At 50.8% G+C, this 24,117-nt stretch overlaps 1 protein-coding gene across 1 annotated transcript in view; it reads left to right on the top strand.

The window, feature by feature from the left end:
• FBXO21 (F-box protein 21) overlaps positions 1 to 8,568 on the top strand; it is a 78,326-nt gene extending 69,758 nt beyond the window's left edge. Inside the window, exon 12 of the mRNA XM_075341851.1 lies at positions 8,174 to 8,568. Coding sequence (XP_075197966.1) covers positions 8,174 to 8,358 — 185 coding nt within the window. The 3' untranslated portion in view covers positions 8,359 to 8,568. The remainder of the gene's footprint in view (positions 1 to 8,173) is intronic.
• Positions 8,569 to 24,117: the final 15,549 nt, after the last annotated feature.

Below are 24,117 nucleotides of genomic sequence, written 5' to 3'. Positions count from 1 at the left end.
TCCAGGTCCCCTCCTACCTTCGTGACCTCACAGGGAGCACTGCTCCACCCCTGGCTTGAGTTATGGACAATATCCCAACATGGAATATGGGCCATAACTTTGCCTGGGAGCGTCGTAGGCGGACGCCAATGCTCTCATTGTGACAGTTATGAATTTAGCTACAGAACGAGGGGACTCATGACCTGTCTGCCAGTTCCCCATTGGCTGATATCACGCCTGGGGCATTTCCCAATGTCCTGCTCCCATAAAAAGGGTGTGCCGGCATCGTCCGCATGCAGAGACACCATTTTTATGGTTGCCATATTTATCGGAAATATGGCTTGCGAGATATGAACCATTTTTTACTGGAGTCGTTCTGTCTGGCTATTTCCATAGCCTTGCTAATGAGATACAACTCTTGTTACAGGGTGACGGCAGGGAGTCATCCTGTGTCCATTGTTCCCACACCACCTCATTTCCATATCACAGGACATGGCCATGGAGGTGTAAGTGGAACACTGAGAACAAGAAGGGAGGGGGCACTGCCAGGGAGTGATGAGGGATTATGACTGGAGTCATAATTCATCTTCATATCCCGGGATTTGCCTCACACCTCCCCCCTTTTGAGGGCGCTAGGGGGCAGCACACTCCGGTGTTCCCCCGTGCGCCCGTCCGCGACCTCTCCTTGTCGGGACAGCCCGTCTGCGTTACCGTGGTCACGGCCCCTTTTGTGGCGAATGGTGAAGTTGTATTGCTGGAGCGCAAGGCTCCATCGCAACAATCGCCCATTCGTCCCAGAGACGGTGTGCAACCAACTGAGGGGATTGTGGTCCGTCTCCACGATGAAGTGGCGCCCGTATAGATAGGGTTGCAGACGCTGCAGGGCCCACACTATGGCCAGGCACTCCTTCTCCATCGTGGAATAGGCAACTTCCCTTGGTAACAGCTTCCTGCTCAGGTACAAGACTGGGTGCTCTTGGCTCGCAGAGTCCACCTGGCTGAGCACCGCACCGAGGCCGAAGTCACTGGCGTCGGTCTGTACTACAAACGGCCGCGTGAAGTCGGCTGCCTGTAGCACGGGCGGGCTGGACAGGGCGTCCTTTAGGGCCCGGAAGGCTGTCTCGCAGTCCATTGTCCAATCGACTGCAGAGGGCAGCTTCTTCTTGGTGAGGTCCGTCAAGGGCTTTGCCAGGCTACTATAGCATGGAACAAACCTCCTATAGTACCCAGCGGTCCCCAAGAAGGACATCACCTGCTTCTTGGTCCTGGGGGTGGGCCAGGATGCGATGGCTTCCACTTTCTCAGGCTCGGGCTTCAGTGTTCTCCCACCTACCCGGTGACCGAGGTACTGGACCTCGCTCATGGCCAGCTGACACTTTCCCGGCTTGATGGTCAAACCTGCCCGGTGGATCCGCCTGAGCACCTGTGCTAGATGCTCTAGGTGGTCCTCCCAGGTGGGACTGAAGACGGCAATGTCATCCAGGTACGCGGCCGCGTACCCTTCAAGTCCCTTGAGCAGGGTGTTGACCATCCGCTGGAAAGTGGCAGGGGCATTCCTCATCCCGAATGGCATCACCGTGGACTCGTACAGTCCAAATGGGGTAATAAAGGCAGAGCGTTCCCTGGCCTTGCGAGTCAGGGGATCTGCCAATATCCCCGGCTCAGATCCATGATGGTCAGGTACTGAGCCCCGGCCAACTGATCGAGCAGGTCATCGATGCGTGGCATTGGGTACGCATCGGCGACCGTGACCGCATTGAGCCCCCTGTAGTCCACGCAGAACCGAGTGGTTCGGTCCTTCTTAGGGACGAGGACTACAGGCGAGGCCCAAGGGCTGTTGGATGCCTGGATCACCCCCAGCTTCAGCATCTCGTCAATCTCCTGGCGCATGTGTTGCTGCACCTCCAGGGAGACCCGATATGCTGAACGCCGGATCGGGGGACGATCCCCAGTGTCCACGTGATGGACAGCCAAGTCAGTCCTTCCGGGCTGGTTGGTAAACAACCCCCGGAAGGGGTGTAGGGTGGCCCACAGCTGGGACCGTTGGTCCTCCAAGAGCTGGTGGCCAACCTCCACATCCTCAATGGATCCGCCTGCCCTAACCTGGGCTAGCATATCCAAGAGGGTTTCCGCTTCTCCCTCCTCGGGCAGGTTGCACACGGGGAGCGCACATGCCTCCCGCTCATGATGTGCCTTCATCATGTTCACATGGAAGGGCTTCCGCCTTCCACGGGCAGGGTCCAGGGTGACCAGGTACGTCACAGGGTTGAGCTGCTGGTACACGAGGTATGGGCCTTCCCAGGCTGCCTGAAGCTTGTCCTGTGGTACGGGGACCAGTACCCACACCTCTTGACCCACTTGGTAGGTCCTCTCACAAGCGTTCTGGTCGTACCAACGCTTCTGATCGGCCTGGGCTTGAGCCATATTGTCGTGTACCAGTTGCGTCAAGGCCTGCATTTTGTCCCGGAAGCGCATGACATACTCGATAACCGACACTCCAGGGGTGGCCAAATCCCCTTCCCAAGCCTCTTTCACCAGAGCCAGGGGGCCCCGCACACGTCGCCCGTACAGGAGCTCAAACGGTGAGAATCCTGTTGAGGCCTGTGGAACCTCCCGGTAAGCAAATAACAGGTGTGGGAGATACCGCTCCCAGTCACGCCCATGGGAGTCGACCAACATCTTAAGCATCTGCTTTAAGGTGCCATTGAACCGCTCGCACAGGCCATTAGTCTGTGGATGGTACGGGCTGGCCACCAGATGTCGCACCTGGACTTGCTTACAGAGGGCCTCCATCAGCTGGGACATGAATTGGGTCCCCCGGTCAGTGAGCATTTCCTGGGGAAAACCCACTCGGGAGAAAATCTCCAGCAATGCGGTGGCCACCTTGTCAGCCCGAATGGACGACAAGGCCACTGCTTCTGGGTACCGGGTGGCATAGTCCACTACCGTCAGTATGAAGCGTTTCCCGGAGCTACTGGGGATGGCCAGCGGGCCGACCAGATCCACAGCCACCCTCCTGAAAGGCTCATCGATGATTGGCAGAGATACCAGTGGGGCTTTGGGGTGTGGCCCCGCCTTCCCCACTCTCTGACAGGTTTCACACGAACGGCAGTAGGCAGCCACATCGGCCCCCATTTTTGGCCAGTAGAAATGCTGGTTCAACCTGGCCTTGGTCTTAGCGATCCCTAGGTGTCCGGCCATCGGAATCTCATGTGCGATCCGCAACAACTCCGTCCGGAACGGATAGGGTACCACTAACTGTCGGTCCCTGGGCCACGCCTCCGGTGAACCCTGCTGGACCGTGGCCCGGTACAGCCGTCCTTGGTCCCAGACCACTCGCTCCGGGTCCGAGTCCGAGGGAGGCTGTGCCGCCTGCTCCTTAAGAGCTTTCAGGCTGTCGTCAGCTTCTAACGCTGCCTGAAACCCCTGACTAGATGTGGCCAGAATCGACGAGACTGTCACATCTTCAGTCAGTACCCCGGGACCTGTGTCCTGGCCTCCACCTGACTCGGCTGCCACTTGGTCAGAAGGGGAAGAGCTATCGGACCTCCGGGAGGCCCCTTGGCTTCCAGCACTCCCACTGCGGGTGACAGCGGCCACAGCCGCTGCGACCGTGGGTCGTGCCTGCTCCTCCTCCGTTCCTGACCAAGTCGCCGGTTCAGGCAGACCTACCTGGCTTCCTGACACCCCGGTTGTGGGGGAACCATGCACCGAGATCTTACCTGGGAGCACTTCCGCTCCTGGACCGGCCCCAATCTCACCTGCCTGTTCCCCTCCTGCAGCAACAGAACCCCACTGTGAAATCTCTGGGGACCCCACATTTGCTGTGGTAGCCCCCACCCCACACACTGGTCCTCCCCCTGCAGCACCCTGCTCTCTGCTTATCCCTGCAGAGGGCAGCAGATCCCAGCTCACAGGCTGGTTACTTGTAGAGGCATTGTCACACCTTTCTCTGACCCCCTCCCCTGTCACAGCTGCAGCTGAGTGTGTGTCTATGGTGTCTATGCAAGCAGAAATATCAGAGTTCACTCCCTCCTCCCTTACATCATTCATAGATGACACATTAACATTGTCCGGAGGCATGTCAGCACTGGCTGAAGGTTCAGCCCTTGGTTGGGGCCCAAACTGGGAGGTTATCTGCCCCAAATCTGTCCCAAGTAGCACGTTTGCGGGGATCCGATCAGTTACCCCCACCTCCCTCACCCCTCGCCCTGCGCCCCAGTCCACATAAATGTCAGCAACAGGCAGCGCCGGGTCAGTGCCTCCAATCCCGGAGACAGCGAGGGTTTTTCCAGGGATCAAGTCTTGGGGGGACACCATCTCAGGCCGCACCAGAGTCACCTCCGAGGCGCTGTCTCGCAGTCCTATGGTCACAGACCGGCCGACGGTGACAGGTTGGAAGCTGTCCAGGGACCTACCACCACCCCCACCCACACAATACACCTTGGGCGGCCCTTGGGACGGGGACGGAGCCGGGGCCTTGGGACGCTGAGGGCACATGGCCTTGAAGTGTCCAGGTAGGTTGCACTGGTGGCACCGTCTTGGCTCTGCCACGGGCCTGGAGAGGGGAGTTGAGGGGGACACCCCCTGCAGTCTAGGGGCAGGTGGGGCAGTCGCAGAATTCATCTTACCCCCTCTCCAGGTGCTGCTGGTGGCCGCTCTCCTGGCCTCAGGGGCCCGGTTGTTGGTGTAGTCATCGGCAAGGGCAGCTGTAGCCGTGGACCCCTTTGGCTTCTGGTCTCGGATGAACTGGCGGAGATCCTCAGGGCAGTTCCACAAGAGTTGCTCCGTGATGAACAAGTCCAGGATCTCCGGTCCGGTGGAAAGCTGCAGGCCTTGGGTCCAGTGGTCGGCAGCTCGGGCAAGTGCCCGCCGGTGGTCAGCCCAGGAGTCCTTTGGTCCCTTCTGCAGGGTCCGGAACTTCTTGCGGTAGGACTCCGGAGTGAGGTTGTACTGTTGGATCAGGGCCCGCTTGATGGTGTCGTAGCCCTGATCTGCCTCAGCAGGCAAGTCCCCAAGGATATCCAGGGCCTTACCCCTTAAACGGGGGGTCAGGTATTTGGCCCACTGGTCCTTGTCCAGATGGTGCTGCAGGCAAGTCCGTTCAAAAGCAGTCAAGAAAGAGTCCAAGTCTCCATCCTTCTCCAGCACTGGGAAGTCCTCAACACGGACCTTTGGAAGTTTGGTGTCTCGAAGGTCACATGTGGCTGATGAGGGCCGGAGCTGAGCTAGCTGCAGCTGGTAGTCACGGTCTGCCTGTCGCTCTCGCTCTCGCTCTTCACGCGCTGCCTGCCGCTCTCGCTCCGCAGCCTCACGCTCTGCGTGCCGCTCCGCAGCCTCAGCGTCACGCGCTGCCTGCCGCTCTGCCCTGCGCTCTGCCAGGAGTTCCTTGTAGCCCTTCTGGTCTCCAGCCTGGAGAAGGGCCATAGCCATCTGAAGAAGGCTATCCGAGCCTCCCAGGCTCGGTGGAATGGCACGTGGTGATCTGCGGCCCGCTGCGGAGCCTGGTGCTTCACTGTCCATTGCAGAGCGGAGGGCTGGCATCTGGCTCGTTGAGGACCCTTGGGTGAGCTGCTCCTCATCTTGTCCATAATTGCTAGGTTGTGCAATGTCCTCTGCAGAGCTGTTTTCTGGCGTCGAGCTCCTGGAGGACTCGTGGGCAACCTCCTCATTGCTGTCCACAGCACCGTCCTCCCTCTCTTCGGCTCCTGCCTTAGCATTGGCCAGTTGCATAGCTCTGCTCCTGGTGCCATCAGCCATCCTTGCAGACTTTTGGTCACTGACACAGAACTGACACCTGATGCCTCCACACACCTTACAGTATCTGCACTCTGACACTCTAGTGTTGAGCTAGTCTGAAGACCCCAGCAGCCACAGCTGCTGCAGGCAGTCTTTAGTGTCTGGGAGTATGGGTCTCACACTCACACACACTATTATCTCGATCCCACCGCTATGCCACCAATATGTCACAAACCACCGGGGGGGTCACTCAGAAATCCCCCGCGCTGGCTACCAGTACGTCACAATCGGGGGGTAACAAGTGGGGGTCACCCCTCCTTTATATCTCCCGACCGACAGAGCACGTGATGCGCTCTCTAGCGCCCCTCTTATAGTCAGGCCAATTATGGAATTGCTCGACAATAAGCAAGGAGGCCGCTATACTACTTATGCCGATTATTGAAGGGTCCCCGGTGAGAGTAAGGTATATATTCCCCCGACCTCCGCGGGCGGAATATATAAAATCTCCCCGAATCTCACTGGCCTCCCCACAATAATCCTTGGCACAATTCGCTGCCACCAACCGATTTACGGTAACTATTAGCCGAACACACAGACGTGGGATTCAAGATCGAGATAACAGAACAGCCCAAGATTAATTATATAATTTAATCAGCCTAAAGCACACTAGAAACTACAATATATACAATAGGGAATCTACAGAATATACATATGTCAGAGTACAGTTACAGATAAAGCATGGTTTACAACAGGTATGCAATTCAATCAGTTACCTTGTGCGTCTGGCCACAGGGGGGCGCTGTAGACCAGGTTTCTAGGAACTCCCGCAGATGTTTCCTGCACGTGACCCCCAGCGAAAGAACACTGGAAAATGGCCGAAGTAGGGTTATCAACCTGGGCAGATCCAGGTCCCCTCCTACCTTCGTGACCTCACAGGGAGCACTGCTCCACCCCTGGCTTGAGTTATGGACAATATCCCAACATGGAATATGGGCCATAACTTTGCCTGGGAGCGTCGTAGGCGGACGCCAATGCTCTCATTGTGACAGTTATGAATTTAGCTACAGAACGAGGGGACTCATGACCTGTCTGCCAGTTCCCCATTGGCTGATATCACGCCTGGGGCATTTCCCAATGTCCTGCTCCCATAAAAAGGGTGTGCCGGCATCGTCCGCATGCAGAGACACCATTTTTATGGTTGCCATATTTATCGGAAATATGGCTTGCGAGATATGAACCATTTTTTACTGGAGTCGTTCTGTCTGGCTATTTCCATAGCCTTGCTAATGAGATACAACTCTTGTTACAGGGTGACGGCAGGGAGTCATCCTGTGTCCATTGTTCCCACACCACCTCATTTCCATATCACAGGACATGGCCATGGAGGTGTAAGTGGAACACTGAGAACAAGAAGGGAGGGGGCACTGCCAGGGAGTGATGAGGGATTATGACTGGAGTCATAATTCATCTTCATATCCCGGGATTTGCCTCACAGAAGCCATTACTCCAAAAGATTACATAAAACAGCCAGATTAATTTTTACAATTGCACACAGAAACACAGACCTACATTTTTGGAGATATGTCCTGTTGTGTGATGAAACTAAAATTGAACTGTTTGGCCATAATGACCATCGTTACATTTGGAGGTAAAAGGGAGAAGCTTTGAAGGATAAGGGCACCATCCCAACTGTCAAACACTGAGGTGGGAGCATCATTTTGTGGGGTTGTTTTGCTGCAGGAGGGACTGATGTACTTCAGAAAATAGACGGCATCATGAAGAAAGAAGATTATGTGGCAATACTGAAGCTGCATCTGAAGACATCAGCCAGGAACTTAAAGCTTGGGCGGAAATTGCTCTTCCAAATGGACAATGACCTGAAGCATACTGCCAAACTGGTTACAAAGTGGATTAAGAATAACAAAGTCAAAGTTTAGAAGTGGCCATCACAAAACCCTGATCGCAATCATATTGAAAATTTATGGACAACGCTGAAAAGGTCGGTGTAAGCAAGGCGACCTACAAACATGGCTCAGATATACCAGTACCACCTGCCAAGAGGAATGGGCCAAATTCCTACCAACTATTGTGAGAAGCTTGTGGTAGGATATCCAAAACTTTTGACTGAAGTCATAAAGCTTAAGGTAATGGATGGAAACTTTTCACTTTGCAGAAAGTCATAAAATGCCTTAAAACATTCTCTCTCTCATTATAAATAATTGTGGTAATCCTAATTGACTTAAAACAGTAAAGGTTTATTCTGATTTCATGTCAGATAGTGAGAAACACATGCATAGTGTATTTATAGTTTATGTAAACGTCTGGTTTCAACTGTACATTGCATACACAGTCTGTCTTGTACCGTAATATTTTTTTATTGCTTAAATAGCATAAATATTACATGTACCAATTCCCACGATTGTGTAAATGCTCTGTATTATGTTTTTCTCTACAGAAAATCTTGAGCCACATCCAGAGCCAGGACCGATTCAGCACCCTGATATCAGCCATTACTTCTCTGACTTTTCAGGAGATCACTATGTATCAAATAAAGAACTGCAGCTTCAGTACCCAGAAGACACTGACTTCACTACACAGAGTTTACCTAAACAGTCGGGTGCTTCTCAGCTGGAGCCATGAGTTGGATATTGGAGACTTTTTTTCCAATTTTTTTTTTTTTTTTTTAATTTATAGTTTATTTTATTTAATGAATGCTCATGTAAGCGTTAACTCTCTTCATATCAGATTCCAGAATGATCAAGCACTGTTGGAGTAAGTTACAACAATACATTTCTTTATCGTTCCTTTGGGAGACCCAGACCATGGGCGTTTAGCTTCTGCCTCCGGAGGACACACAAAGTACTACACTTAAAAGTGTAGCTCCTCCCTCTGAGCTTATACACCCCCTGGTAGCCAGTCCTAGCCAGTTTATCGCTTTGTGTCAGGAGGCATACATCAATCACCAAGGCGGGACACGCAGCCGCCTAGCAATGATGGAGGTCCAACGCATTCTTCAATGGGCGGAGGACTCCAAGTCCACTATATCCGCAGTCCACATCCCTGGCGTAGAAAACTGGGAGGCAGATTATCTCAGCCGTCAATCCGTGGACGGTGGCGAGTGGTCCCTGCACCCGGCAGTGTTTCAGTCAATCTGCCGTAAGTGGGGCACTCCGGACGTGGACCTAATGGCATCCCGTCACAACAACAAGGTTCTGGTTTACGTGGCTCGCTCCCACGATCCTCAGGCCTTCGCCGCGGACGCTCTGGTTAAAGACTGGTCCCAGTTTCGTCTGTCCTACGTGTTTTCCCCCTCTAGCTCTCTTGCCCAGAGTCCTGCGCAAGATCAGAATGGAGGGTCGTCGAGTCATCCTCATTGCACTGGACTGGCCCAGGCGAGCTTGGTATTCGGACCTGCTCCAACTGTCCGTGGAGATGCCGTGGCATCTTCCGGACCGTCCAGACCTGCTCTCGCAAGGTCCGTTTTTCCGCCCGAATTCTGCGGCACTCAAATTGTCGGTGTGGCTCTTGAGTCCTGGATTTTGACGGCTTCTGGTATTCCTCCTGAAGTAATCTCCACTATGACTCGGGCCCGTAAGTCTTCCTCCGTCAAGATCTATCACAGGACTTGGAAAATTTTCCTGTCCTGGTGTCGCTCTTCGACCCTTCTGTCTTTTTTACAGTCCGGTCTGCAGCTAGGACTATCCCTCAACTCTCTCAAGGGACAAGTCTCAGCTCTATCAGTGCTGTTCCAGCGGCGTCTCGCCTGGCTGGCTCAGGTCCGCACCTTCATGCAAGGTGCGTCTCACATCATTCCGCCTTATCGGTGGCCCTTGGATACCTGGGACCTTAACTTTGTCCTCACGGTATTGCAGAAACCCCTTTTTGAGCCCCTTAGGGAGGTTTCTTTGTATCGTCTTTCTCAAAAGGTGGCCTTTCTAGTTGCCATAACTTCTCTCAGAGTCTCTGATTTGGCTGCGCTCTCCTCGGAGTCACCTTTTTTGGCTTTTCACCAAGACAAGATAGTTCTCCGTCCGACCCCGAACTTTCTTCCTAAGGTGGTCTCTCCCTTCCACCTTAACCAGGATATTTCCTTGCCTTCCTTCTGTCTGGCCCCTGTTCATCGCTTTGAGAAAGCGCTGCATACTCTAGATCTGGTGCGTGCTCTCCGGATTTATGTGTCTCGCACCGCTGCGCTTAGGCGGTGCACCTCTCTTTTTGTGCTAACCACAGGGCGGCGCAAGGGTCTCTCTGCTTCTAAGCCGACCTTGGCCCGTTGGATTAGATCGACCATTTCGGACGCCTACCAGAGTACTCAGGTGCCTCCCCCGCCGGGGATCAAAGCACACTCGACCAGAGCTGTCGGTGCCTCTTGGGCTTTTAGGCACCAGGCTACGGCTCAACAAGTCTGTCAGGCTGCCACTTGGACTAGCCTGCATACCTTTTCGAAGCACTACCAAGTGCATGCTCATGCTTCGGCAGTTGCGAGCTTGGGCAGACGCATCCTTCAGGCGGCTGTCGCCCACTTGTGAAGTTAGGCTCCGCCTACTTCTTAGTTTTTTCTGTTTATTCCCACCCAGGGACAGCTTTGGAACATCCCATGGTCTGGGTCTCCCAAAGGAACGATAAAGAAAAAGAGAATTTTGTTACTTACCGTAAATTCTTTTTCTTATAGTTCCGTATTGGGAGACCCAGCTCCCTCCCTGTTGCCTGTTGGCAATTTTCTTGTTCCGTGTGTTATCACCGGCTGTTGTCGTGGACAGAGTCTCCGGTTGTTCCGGTTCTTACTCGGTTCTACTTGTGGGTGGCTATTCTCCTTCAGCTTTTGCACTAAACTGGCTAGGACTGGCTACCAGGGGGTGTATAAGCTCAGAGGGAGGAGCTACACTTTTAAGTGTAGTACTTTGTGTGTCCTCCGGAGGCAGAAGCTAAACACCCATGGTCTGGGTCTCCCAATACGGAACTATAAGAAAAAGAATTTACGGTAACAAAATTCTCTTTTTTGTGACATTCATATCCAGGTTTTAGCTTCTGAATGCTCACAGCGTAGAATTATGAACTCAAGATTGTGAGTGTAGAATCCTTCATACACATATATATCATAGCATGCTGAATAGTGGTGAATGTTCTCCATCATAACCTTACTATATGCATTCTTTACTTATAGCATGAGGTACCTAGTGACAGACAAACCACTGAAAATATCAGTTTTATCAGATTACCTCTATACATGTACGGGTAAGCTGAGCAAACATATGCATCTTATTGCACTATAGGTTATATATTGAAGAACTTTGCTTTTATAGGAGAAACATAGTTCTCGTGTTACTACTAGGGGAAGTTTCTCAATCTACATCCAGCTAGAATTGGGTTCATGAGCTGTTTTTAGAATTGCCTAATACTATTTTGCTTCATTTCCCTCTGTCTACCACAAAGCTCATGTAATCGTCCCATGTCTTCATCCGACAGAGTTGTATATTTATTTGTTGTAATATTGATGATTCAAGGCGGGTCAACACGCAGCATAGGAATACCTCATGATAAATCTTCTGGACTGGTGCTGTCAAAAGCCAATGTGGCACAGCAGGGTGGAGACAATAGGAAACCTTTTCGGCCAACAGTTTGTCATAAAAACATTAAAAAACAAAAGAGCCACGGCCTAGGATACACCTGACTTGCTTCTTGTGCCGGAAACACGTTTGGTGTACCGTAGGCTGTGGGTCTTCTGTATTATAATATATGTGACCTTTTCAATAAAGTTGTGTTTTTATTACAAGCTGTTGGACTGGGAGTACCCAGGGTTTTTTTTGTTTTTGTTTTTTATATCTCTTTGTTACTGACCCAGTAATCACAAGACTTGTTCATTTGATTTTGGGTTGTTTTGTTTTGTTTTTTTTTTTTTTCTTTTAGAAATGTATAACTGGGACAGTTCGTTTTTCTTTTCTCCTGCTTTCCATGTACAGTAGATTTCCTAGTCTGTGGGGCAGAATAATTCCTAGCATGGTTCTTGTATCCTATCTAGCATAAATTCTCAGCTCCGACCTTATTTCTATTGTACATCTGTGGTCTATAGATACAACCAGGAGCCCAAAGGTTAAGGCCCCGTCACACTAAGCAACATCGCTAGCAACATCGCTGCTAACGAACAACTTTTGTGATGTAGCAGCGATGTTGCTAGTGATGTTGCTGTGTGTGACATCCAGCAACAACCTGGCCCCTGCTGTGAGGTCGTTGGTTGTTGCTGAATGTCCTGGGCCATTTTTTAGTTGTTGCTGTCCCGCTGTGAAGCACACATCGCTGTGTGTGACAGCGAGACAGCAACAACTAAATGTGCAGGCAGCAGGAGCCGGCTTCTGCGGAGGCTGGTAACCACAGTAAACATCGGGTAACCAAGAAGCCCTGTCCTTGGTTACCCGATATTTACCTTCGTTACCAGCCTCCGCCGCTCTCACTGTCAGTGCCGGCTCCTGCTCTGTGCACATGTAGCTGCAGGACACATCGGGTTAATTATCCCGATGTGTACTGTAACTAGGAGAGCAGGGAGCCAGCGCTAAGAGGTGTGCGCTGCTCCCTGCTCTCTGCACGTGTAGCTGCGTGCGCTGGTAACCAAGGTAAATATCGGGTTGGTTACCCGATATTTACCTTAGTTACCAAGCGCAGCATCTTCCACGCGGCGCTGGGGGCTGGTCACTGGTTGCTGGTGAGCTCACCAGCAACTCGTGTAGCGACGCTCCAGCGATCCCTGCCAGGTCAGGTTGCTGGTGGGATCGCTGGAGCGTGGCAGTGTGACATCTCACCAGCAACCTCCTAGCAACTTACCAGCGATCCCTATCGTTGTTGGGATCGCTGGTAAGTTGTTTAGTGTGACTGGACCTTTAGTGTATTTTTTTTTGTTTGTTTCTTTTCCCAGACAGTCTTTTATAAATCAGATTAGATAAAACTTTGTAACATATCTTCATAGTGGACAATGGCATCTGCCGCCTCTTACAGTAGCTTGTAACCACCCTTTTCTGATTTGAAACCCGCATAGTCAGAAATGGTTGGGAAAAAAGGAAAAGGATATGTCGTAAATTGAACTTTGTGTTTGGATTGCCCTCTCTGAGCGCTGTGGACCATTTACACAGCTGATTGGCAGGCATGCCGAGAATTGGACCTTCACCAATCAGATATTGATCTAAGGAAAAATCCTTAATATTGTAAATCTGTTAAAAATGTCTAAAAAAAAAAATAATAAATTCTGCACTATGCTAAATTGATTTTTAACTACAAATAGACTAACAATGAAACCATCATCATTCACAGCTATTTATCACTCCTGGTATAAATGCTGCTTTCTGAACAATAATCATATAAGTGTATTAGGGGGTGAAGTGGGAGTCCACACTAGGAACTTGTACCATAGATTTTGAGTTATGATGCGATCGTACATGTTCCTTATGTCCACTCAAATGTAGATCACTTCTAATTTTGTAATTGTAAGAGCATATCCTTATTTTGCATTAGACAGACTCCTGAAAGTCACAATCTTAAAGTTCTTCATACTCAATACAAGTAGAAATTCTTTTATTATTTGACTTTTCATCCATCCAAAGAAAGAATATGCACACATGGTTTTTGCAGACATTTCTGTATCAAACACGTGTTGGCAGAGATACACCGCTGGATAAAAACGGTGTTCTTGTTGCTTATTTTTTCCTTGCAGATTTGAAGCAGTTTCATACCTGCAGCTTGTCAATTCTTTCACCCATAAAATGCACCATGTGCATGAGACTTCAGACTGGGGCCGACACGGGGATTACTGCGATCCCCTCGCATGACACTGGGTTCACGATGGCAGTACAGCAGAGCAGAGTGTCATGCAAGTGTCGCTGCGACTGAGGTCCAATCGTGCGAGCGGACCTCAGCTGCAGGGGGCGGGCTGGCTGTGAGGAGGGGAGGGAGGGATTTATCTCAGTCTCTCATTCGTAGACTGCTATTGTCATTCTCACACTGCACTCGTGGTACACCGGTGTACTGCGAGTGCAGTGCGGTTTTTCTCTCGCCCCATACACTTGAATGGGTGCAAGAGAAAGTCTCGCATTACAGTCGCAGCATGCTGTGATTGTTTTCTCAGTCCGATTAGGGCTGAGAAAATAATCGCTAATGTGCGCTGACACACAGGCTAATATTGGTCCGAGTGGGATGCGTTTTTTTTTGTTTGTTTGTTTTTTTCCTTTTCTTTCCTTTTTGCATTCCACTCGCACAGTTTTTCTCGCCGTGTGTCTTAAAGCTCAGTCACACTAAACAACTTACCAGCGATCCCAACAACGATACAACCTGATAGGGATCGCTGGTAAGTTGCTAGGAGGTCGCTGGTGAGATGTCACACTAAGCGACGCTCCAGCGATCCCACCAACAACCTGACCTGGCAGGGATTGCTGGAGCGTCTCTACACGGGTTGCTGGTGAGCTGTCACACAGGCAGATCTCACCAGTGACCAGCCCCCAGCGCCGCGTGGAAGCATGCTGCGCTTGGTAACTAAGGTAAATATTGGGTAACCAACCCGATATTTACCTTGGTTACCAGCGCACACCGCTTAGCGCTGGCTCCCTGCACACCTAGCCACAGTACACATCGGGTTAATTACCCGATGTGTACTCTGCTACGTGTGCAGGCAGCAGGAGCCGGCTTCTGCGGACGCTGGTAACCACGGTAAACATCGGGTAACCAAGAAGCCCTTACCTTTGGTACCCGATATTTACCTTCGTTACCAGCGTCCGCCGCTCTCAGCTGTCAGTGCCGGCTCCTGTTCTCTGCACTCCAAGCCACAGTACACATCGGGTTAATTACCCGATGTGTACTGTAGCTACGTGTGCAGGGAGCCAGCACTGACAGCTGAGAGCGGCAGACGCTGGTAACGAAGGTAAACATCGGGTAACCAAGGTAAGGGCTTCTTGGTTACCTGATGTTTACCGTGGTTACCAGCGTCCGCAGAAGCCGGCTCCTGCTGCCTGCATATTTAGTTGTTGCTCTGTTGCTGTCACACACAGCGATGTGTGCTTCACAGCGAGAGAGCAACAACTAAAAAATGGCCCAGGACATTCAGCAACAACCAACGACCTCACAGCAGGGGCCAGGTTGTTGCTGGATGTCACACACCACAACATCGCTAGCAACATCGCTGCTACGTTTCAAAAGTTGTTCCTTAGCAGCGATGTTGTTAGCGATGTTGCTTAGTGTGACGGGGCCTTAAGGCCTTACTGGAACAGTAAAATACGGCTTGCTCTTGTGGCAAAACACATTTAATGCATGTCATTGAGTCTTTTGCACAAAGTAGCAGACCCATATTTTGATCTTATTCTTCCAATCTATTACATAATCCCTAATCTCTTTATTTGCAGTAAACTGAACTGTTATTTGTAAAGTAGGAATTTATCAACCCTAGTAACTAATCCTAGTTTACACAGTGGTTCCTAGGAATGCATGTGTGCTCCGTCTATTGTACCAGGAGTGGTTTTGGATGTCATCATTAAGCATTTAAAGAGGGCTCTTCACCAGTTTCCGCATGTTCACACATCTATGAGATGAAAGCTGAAGGTGTAATCATACCCCTCTCTGTTGTATTCTATACAATAGATGTAGAGATCAGGGGGGTGTGGTGTTTATTTTTGGGGGGGGGGTCCTATAGAGATGCCAATTGGGGAAACCAAAGCTCTCACACATTCTCTAAGATTACAACCCCTCAAAATACTACTGTGATGCCACAAACAAGATGCTGTATGTGTAGCACATTTTATATTGTACTATAAACTTTACATTGAATTGTACATAACCATGCTAAAAACACTGCTAAAAATGTCACCAAAAAATTGTTTTCTAGATAAAAAAAAAACCCTGCTGTGTGTAAAACATAATTTAATCAATGGGATACAAGATTTAATTATATGTCCGGTGTTACTGAGGGATTTCTTGCAATTTATTTTGATGGATGACGTGTTTGTTTCTGGAATCCCACCGACGTGTTCTATTTTGTTGAACTGGGCGCTGTTACACTGTCATAACAGGATACAATATTTATTTGTAGCTACATTTATATATTGAGCCATGTACGTTTTGTATCCCGTTCTAACATCCGGACGCTCCGGCACAGGTGCTACTTTTCATTCTTCTGTAGTATACAAAGTATTATGTCCACTTGGACCAAAATTAATAAACATTGGGAAAATATCTTTGCATTTTTTTTTCTGTGCATCATATCTGTATGTGTGTTTTTGTACTATTTCAATCATTAGCATCTTATTTTAAAGTTTGCTGCAATGCAGCATTAACCTGCTGGCACATAGCTCAATAAAAATAGTATATTGCTGACGGCATATAGGCAGCACAAAAGCTGTGCCCTTGGGAATCATTGTTACTCCTCAGCTCTCGATGCAAAGATCAGAGACTTATTTTGTCTCTTTGACCTTACCTATGCTGGAGTCAAATGCAAACATGCTGAAAAGTTGAGACATAAGTAAAAAATAAAATAAAATACAGTATGTCTACGTGTGTGTGTGTGTGTGTGTGTGTATAATATATTTTTTTTTATTATATTGTAAAATGTATGTGTGTCTAGTAGCTATAAGATTTGTTATGCTACTCCATCTGTGCTGATCTTGACGAGTTGAACAGTTAATGTCTGCCATAGCTTTAAAGTGACTGTCACCAGGTTTTTGCTCCCCCCCCCATCTGAGAGCAGCATAATGTAGAGACAGAGACCCTGATTCTAGCAATGTCACTTACTGAGCTGTTTGCTGTCATTTTAATAAAATCAATGTTTGCCATGCTGCATATCTAGCAGTTATACCGAGTTCATGAATATGCTGGACTACCTGGCAGCAGGCCAAGAAGTCCTCTAATGATGATCTACTGCTGATTAAACCGTGATTTTATCAAAACTACACGAAGCAGCCCAGTAAGTGATGCATTGCTGGAATCAGGATCTCTGCCCCTACGTTATGCTGTTCTCAGATTAGGTGTTAAAAACCTGGTGACAGATTCCCTTTTAAAGCCTGCCTGCTTTCAAAGTGTGTGCTTGCATGTGATCCTGCATTTTCCACACTATCTCTAAATTTCATTTCTCTCTGACCTAACATGAAAGGTCTGTAGAGACGTTTAGCAAACATCAACTACCTTGCTGCCTGAAATCAGAGGCAATCCTACTAATCTTAATGGAAATTTTCCCTTCTCCATGACAGCACCCAGGAGAGAGAGGGTCCACCCACCCCGAAGGACAGGAAACCTACAGCTTTTAAAAGGTGGAGCCTCTCTATACGCTTCAGTGGTTTCCTGCCCTTCGTGGTAGGGGAGAAGAAAGAAAACTCCCCTTGCAGCCATCTCTGGGGAGGGGTGGGTGCTCGGCCTGGTTCGGTGTAAGTGCGTTCCCTGCGCAGACCCCTGGAAGCACCCGGAAAGAGGAGCACGGCTTGGTTGGCAGCAGTGTCTCCTGGGAACCTGTGGGCCTGAGAGGTAAGTAGCCAAGGAGGCTTCCAGAGGAGTGCAGCAACAGCATATGTGATCCAACGCTGTCTGCAAGCGGCCAGTGATCCGGAATGGAAGTCGAGCGCTTCCGGTGACGTCACGGTGGCGGGAAACCGCCTCAGTTGCAAAATTGGTACAGGAGGCATGGTGCTTTGCCAACATGGAGCGGCCTTCAGAGACTGTGGAAGAGACTGCACCTCCAGGCCTGGTATTCTGGCTTCCCGGTGAGTGAGTCTAGGGGGTTTCCTGATGCAGTTGTAACTGTGTGCATGTTTGTTCTGTTTTGTCTAGGACAAGCCTAGGAAATCACTGTCCAAGACAAAACATGGAGGATGTGCCTTTTGCAGAACTAAGCTGGCCGCTGCCTATAATAAGAGGTTATGTCAGACCTACATAGACAAGACATTGTCGAAGAGTCTCCATCCCTCTTGAATTTGAAATTCCTAATTAAGGATGAGATAAAGGGGTCCTTGAGGGAGGTTATGCACATCTTCAGTGAGACAAATTGCCATGGGAGACTCCGGCCCAGAAGATGATGGAGAAGACTGGGAGATCAATAGAATTTATTCAGAGCATTCATCGTCCACAAAAAGTGAAGGAGGGCAGCCATGCTTCCCAATAGAGGATATTGGAAGGCTAGTAAAGGCGGTGAAGGCTACTATGAGAATTGAGGATGTCAGGGAACCCAGATCCATTCAAGACATCATGTTTGGAGTGCTGGAGGCATAAATGCTTCCCAGTCCACAAAAACATCATGGTTTTAGTCAAGCGGGAATGGAAGAGACCGGTTAAAAAGGCCTTCATTCCGAAAGAAGTGAAAAGAAAACATCCATTTGATTCAGAAGAGTCAGAAGGGTGGGATAAAATCCCAAAAATAGATGCCGCTGTCTCCAAGGTATCCAGAAATACGGCCCTCCCATTCGACGGCACACTTTCTCTTCGTTTCATTGGGGGACACAGGACCGTAGGTGTATGCTGCTGTGACTAGGAGGCTGACGCTAAGTAGACAAAAAAAGGTTAGCTCCTCCCTAGCAGTGTACACCCTGAGCCGGAGGCGGACTTAAATCAGTTTTTTGCTTAGTGTCGTAGGAGGCTGACGTGGTCTCTCGGCCCCCTTCAGCCACTTTTCTGTTGCGTATTTTTCATTTTTTCATTTTTTTCGGCGACGCTCATCGCTCTCATTCTCCTTTTTCTCTGTTTCTGCAGGTGTCGTCTATATTGACCCTCATTCCTTCCAGCCCTGTGGGTACCACTCCCCAGGGTTGCAGAGGTTTGAGATGTCGGGCCCTCTCCCCCGTCCATTCCCGCGGTACCACTCTCGGGTTTGCATTTGGGGCAGATCCTACATGGGCACCCCTGATCCACCCTACGGTATTAACCCAAAGGGTGCACAGGGACAAACTACAGAGGTTGGACCCCCGCAGCGTTTTCACCTTCGGATGGGGCCCGCACCACTGCCTACAATTGCAGGGGAGCTTTCTCCCCCCCCCCCCCCCACCCGGTGTCCACCTCCCTGCCTCTCCGGACGCCTCTCCTCCCCGCGTCCCTGGAGCCCGCAGCCCTACCTTTCGGGTGTGCGCTGCATACAGGCAAGTGCAGAGCCCTCCGCCTGCACACCGGACTCTCCCTGGAGCGGCGCCGCGGATGTCAGGTAAGACCGTCTCTCCCTTACCTTCTCCCCCTCGGGCGGCCAAAAATTTAGGCCCCCGGTCTTGGCCTAGTCTTTCTGCGTCCCAGCCACGTCCCCGCTGCAATGCTGTTGCTCGCTGGTTATTCCGCCCCAGACTCCGCCCACCGCTCAGCCTCCAGGCATCACAGTGTGGGCGGTGGATGCCTGTTTCTCGCTCACACGGCCCCTCCCTCATCCCCATCCAGCGTCCCCCTCGCCATCTTGTTCGGCCTATATTTCCAGGTCATTATCAAATGGCTGCAATTTATTTAATGAGGTCTTGACAACCTATAAGTACTGATGCACAGGCAGATTAAGTGTAATCTGTCAGTTTATGTGGTTGTAAAGCAGAGTGTAAAATTGTCATGCAGAGGTCTGGGAGACCTTGGTGACTGCCCCTTGTTGCCCTCCGATATAACCATAAAGATCTATAATCACACAAAATCTAATTCATGTGAATGAACTGCTGATGTATGTCACCTCACGAAATAATACATGTAGAATCCACAACTTAGGCGAAAAATCTGTCAATTTTATGTGGTTTTTAACCACAGAAGTTTTTTCTACAATTTAGTAAAAAAAAAAAAACTTCAATCTTCAAGTTCCACTTTCAGCACGTGCGGCACCGGCCTGCGGTGCGTCGGCCAAGATGCCGCTTCCTAATCGATTCTGCAGGTCTCTGTGTATCATTAGGAATTAATTGCCCTAATGATGGTTTCTTTGGTTCTGATCCAGTCTACCCATGTTTTTAAATAGACAGAATCTGGCAGGAACTGTAATACCAGGAACGCCCTAGGGGGGAAAGCTACTGCTCCTAGCAAACAAATTAGATATGCTTAGTACCAGACAACCCCTTAGATCATATATCTGTGAGGTCTCAACCCTGTCGTTCATAACATCCACGTTTATTCTTTTTCCTACCAATGACGCAGCAGCGCGCTGGTTTTTTTACCTCCTGTCTCCGCCGTGACCTGGATACCTCTCTCTGGACTGGTAGGCGGCACACAGGACCTGGGTACGATTTCCTCCTACGGAGATAGCACTCACGTATTATTGACAGTTTGGTCGCTCTCCTGTCTCCTTCCTAGCAGCCCCAGTGAGAGTACCTTGGAAAATCCTAGGTCCGCCCAACCCTACAGGTTCCCTCGCTTCGGTTTTTGGCATGATCTGCCTGCAAAGCCAAATTCCCCCTAGGCCAGGATGTCCCGCTATGCTCCGGCTGCTCTGCAGACCCGCAGCGTCCACAGGACTCCTCCCCCGACGCCTCAGATGCCACCGCACAGCCTCCGATCCTGCAGGGCCTTGCGTCCCGCCCCCTCCCGACTGGTTGGCGTCCCTGTCGCAGTCCGTAGATTCCCTCTCTGAGGCCTCTTAGACCATCGCGCAAGCTCTGCGTCTCTTGCCGACGCTCAATCAGCCCTCCATAGGCTTAGTGCAGTCTCCGCAGTAGGAAGTGAGCGCCGTCCCATGGTCCTCTGCTACTCAGGAGCGAACCCGCCAGGTCTCGTCTTCAGCGCCCTCCCAGGCTTCACCCTCATCCCCAGGTCCAGACTACCACTCCTCCCTGGAGTCCTCCGACCTCTCGGGTGACGATTTAGATGCATCACCTCTGCTGGATTCCATACAAGCGGCTGATGTTCGGCGCATGGTGGATAGCCTGGTAGAAGCGGTGAATCAGACTCTGAGGATACAGGTAGATCCCGTCTCTTCTCAGAGCACCCAAGTCTCCTTTAAGCGGACAAGGCGAGTCCATAATGCATTCAGTGGACATCCAGAGTTTGCTGAGTTACGAAGCAACCACAGGCAACAGCCGGTCACGGTATGTACCAGCGGTAAGTCCATTATTTTACATTATCCCTTCTCTGAAGGGCACCGAGAAGAATGGGCAGACTCTCCTGTGGTCAGCCCGCCAGATCCCGCCTGACTTCTCACCCCTAACAGTGCGTCTCTCAGGGACTCCATGGACCATACCATTCACAGGTGGGCCCGTTCTGCCTTCGAGCCAGCGGGAACTTCCCTTTCCCCGGCCTTTGCCTCAGTTTGGGTTGCAAAGCCGCTGATGTCATGGGCGGACATTCTGCGCAGCGGACTCCGTGCCATCTCTGCCGTTCCGGAACTGGCTAACATCTCTTCGCAGATCGCAACAGAGTGGCCATCCGTCGAGCCCTCAGGCTTAGGACCTGGAACGCGGATCCGGCTTCTGAAAGTAGCTGACTTCCCCTCCGTTCTTAGGGGAGCGTCTTTTCGGAGCTAGGCTAGTCCAGTTGATCTCCGAGGCTACGGGAGAAAAGAGTACTCCTCTTCCCTATTTTCGGCCCAAGCACCTCCGGAACACCTTATCCTCGGAAAACATCCTCCCCTCTGAGGGACAAGAAGGCTCCGTCATTCATGACCAATCCCTCCTGGCTTTTGCGTCCCCACCAGTCCACGAAGTCCGCCTCCAGGTCTCATCGCCGCTCCTCTAAATGACTCGCAGTCTGCGGGCAGCAGCGCCAGAATAGTGGGGGGGCTACTGTCTCGCTTCCAGCATGTCTGGCTCACTTAGATGCAGGTCATAAGTCAAAGAGATCATTGTCTCAGACTACGAAATAGATTCGATTCAATGCCACCGAGACGTTTTTTCCATTCTCGCCCTCCTGAGTCTTCCGTGCATGTTTGCGTGTTCCTCTTCTCCATGGAGTCTCTCCTCCACTCTGGAGTTGTGGTACCAGTCCCGCCATCAGAACCCTTCCAGCGTTTTTATTGTAGCCTCTTTGGGGTCCCCAAGAAGGTCGGCTCGGTCCGCCCCATCCTCGACCCAGAGCTTTTCTCAGCAGGTCGGTGAGCCCTCGAGCATTTTGCATGGAGTCCCTCCGCTCTGTGATCACCTGCATGGAAGTCGGTGAAGTTCTGACGTCGCTGGACATTCAAGACTCCTACCTAGCAAGGAAGGCCTCACTTCAGGTGAATGGTCCCTCAACGGGGAAAGCTTCAACCAGATTGGCAGCAGATAAAGGACTCCGAAGGTGGTCCTAATGGCCTCCCGATTCGACTCTCAGGTTTCATGGTTCATCGCGGGCTACCGCGACCACCTGGTGCTAGGGGTCGACATGTGGACCCAGTGCAGGTTCCCATACTACTTCCCACTGCGGCCCCTGATTCCGAAGGTTCTCAAGAACAACAGGACCGTGGAAGGATTCCCACTCATTTTAATGGCTCCAGAGTTGCCCAGACTAGCATGGTTCGCGGAACTTATTCAGCCCCACGCGGTCATCCCGGGGCGCCGTCCAGATCTTCTGTGGCAGGGCCTTCTGAGTTCTGGTGGGGGGGAGAGAGAGAGAGAGAGAGAGAGAAGTCCTAAATTTGACAGTCTGGCTTCTGTATCCTGGGTAATACCTCAGGCAGGCTTTTAGACAAAGTTAATGCAGACAATGATTAGGGTCAGGATGCCATCTTCTGAGAGAATCCACTACCGCACATGGAGCGTTCTTCTTCCGGTGGTCTGAAGAACACAGCATCTCTTCTCCTCTCTCCTTCTCCCGCCCCTCAAGTCAGGTCTGGATGCGAGTCTCACACTCTCCATGCTTAAAAGCCAAGTGTCTGCTCTGTCAATTCTGTTTTAGAGGACTCTCGCCCGCGGATCAAGGCCTTCATTCAGGAAGTTGTCCATCCAGCTCCGCCGTATCGTCGTCCACTAGAACTAGATCTTATGCTAGTGCTGGGTTCGCTTCAAGGTCCGCCGTTTACACCTTTCGAGATTCTTTCCTTCTCACCTGTTGTGGAGAGTGGTGTTCCTCGTTGCCATCACTTCTATACGAAGAACGTCAGAGCTGAAGGCTCTTTCGGTCCTTACCCCTTTTTGGGTCTTCCACCAGGACAAGGTGGTGCTCCGGCCGGATCCCTCCCTTCTGCCCAGGGCGGTCTCGCCGTTCCAGCCAAATGAGGAGATTTGTTTTCTCTGTCCTCCGGTCCTGGTCCTTCTCACAGCCTTGAAAGGACCTTGCATACTCTGGACCTAGTGCGAGCCCTCAGACTCTATGCCTCCAGGACCGCACCTTCCCGTAAGATGGTTGGTCTCGTCATCATTCCATCTGGACCCAAGAGGGGCATGCTGGTACCCAGGACCTCAATTGCCAGATGGATCTGTTCCGCCATTTCCGAGACCTCTTGGATAAAGGACAGATCTCCGCCACAGGGAGTAAAGGCACACTCTACCCGTGCAGTGGGAATCTCTTGGCCGATTACGCATCAGACGTCGGCCGACCAGGTCCGTAGCACCGCCACCTGGTCTAGTCTGCATTCCTTTACCAGGTTCACACCCAAGCATCGGCAGAGGCCAGTCTTGGGAAATAGGTTTTGCAGGCGGCAGTAGCACACATGTACAAGGTAGGTGCATTCACATCTTAGGCAAGCCCGCCGAGGGAGGCCGTTTCCTTCCTATCCGCGGGCCTTGCCTCTTCCCACCCAGGGACTGCTTTTGGACGTCCCACGGTCCTGTATCCCCCAATGAAACAAGAGAGAAGGATTTTTGTGTACTCACCGTAAAATCTTTGAGTCTTCATTGGGGGACACAGCACCCACCCTGCTTTGTTTTTTATTACATATTGCCTGTCTATCTCAGTGGCCCATGTTCCCTGACCATTTGTCGCACAGCTACTTTGTTGTAGTTATTACCTTGACTTATGTATGGTTGTGTTTTTGTACTCCTCCTACTGCTTGTGCATTAAACTGATTTTAAGTCTGCCTCCGGCTCAGGGTGTACACTGCTAGGGAGGAGCTAACCTTTTTTTGTCTACTTAGTGTCAGCCTCCTAGTCACAGCAGCATACACCCACGGGTCTGTGTCCCCCAATGAAGACTCGGAGAAAGAGATTTTACGGTGAGTACACAAAAATCCTTCTTTTTGGTAGCCTGCAGCTCTCCTATCCTCACTGATGTAAGAGCTATCTTAATAAACCAGCCCTTTACGTAGATACTTTCGGATAGTGTAATCCTTAGGGTCCCGTTACACGTAGCGACGTTCCAGTGATCCCGACAACGATACGACCTGGTCAGGATCGCTGGTGCGTTGCTAGTGAGCTGTCAAACAAGCAGATCTAAGTAACCATGCAGCAACGATACGGCGATCCTCGGCATTCGTTGAGACCCTGTCACACAGCAGCTATTCTGACGGGCGTTGAAAGGACAAAGTAAAAACACAGCGATGCATGCTGCCCAGCAGGACACCAACGATCAAAAAATGAACCAGGACGTTCA

This window comes from Anomaloglossus baeobatrachus, chromosome 1, assembly GCF_048569485.1.
Source record: "Anomaloglossus baeobatrachus isolate aAnoBae1 chromosome 1, aAnoBae1.hap1, whole genome shotgun sequence".
Lineage (NCBI taxonomy): Eukaryota > Metazoa > Chordata > Amphibia > Anura > Aromobatidae > Anomaloglossus > Anomaloglossus baeobatrachus.
This window is presented reverse-complemented; position numbering and strand designations above follow the sequence as displayed.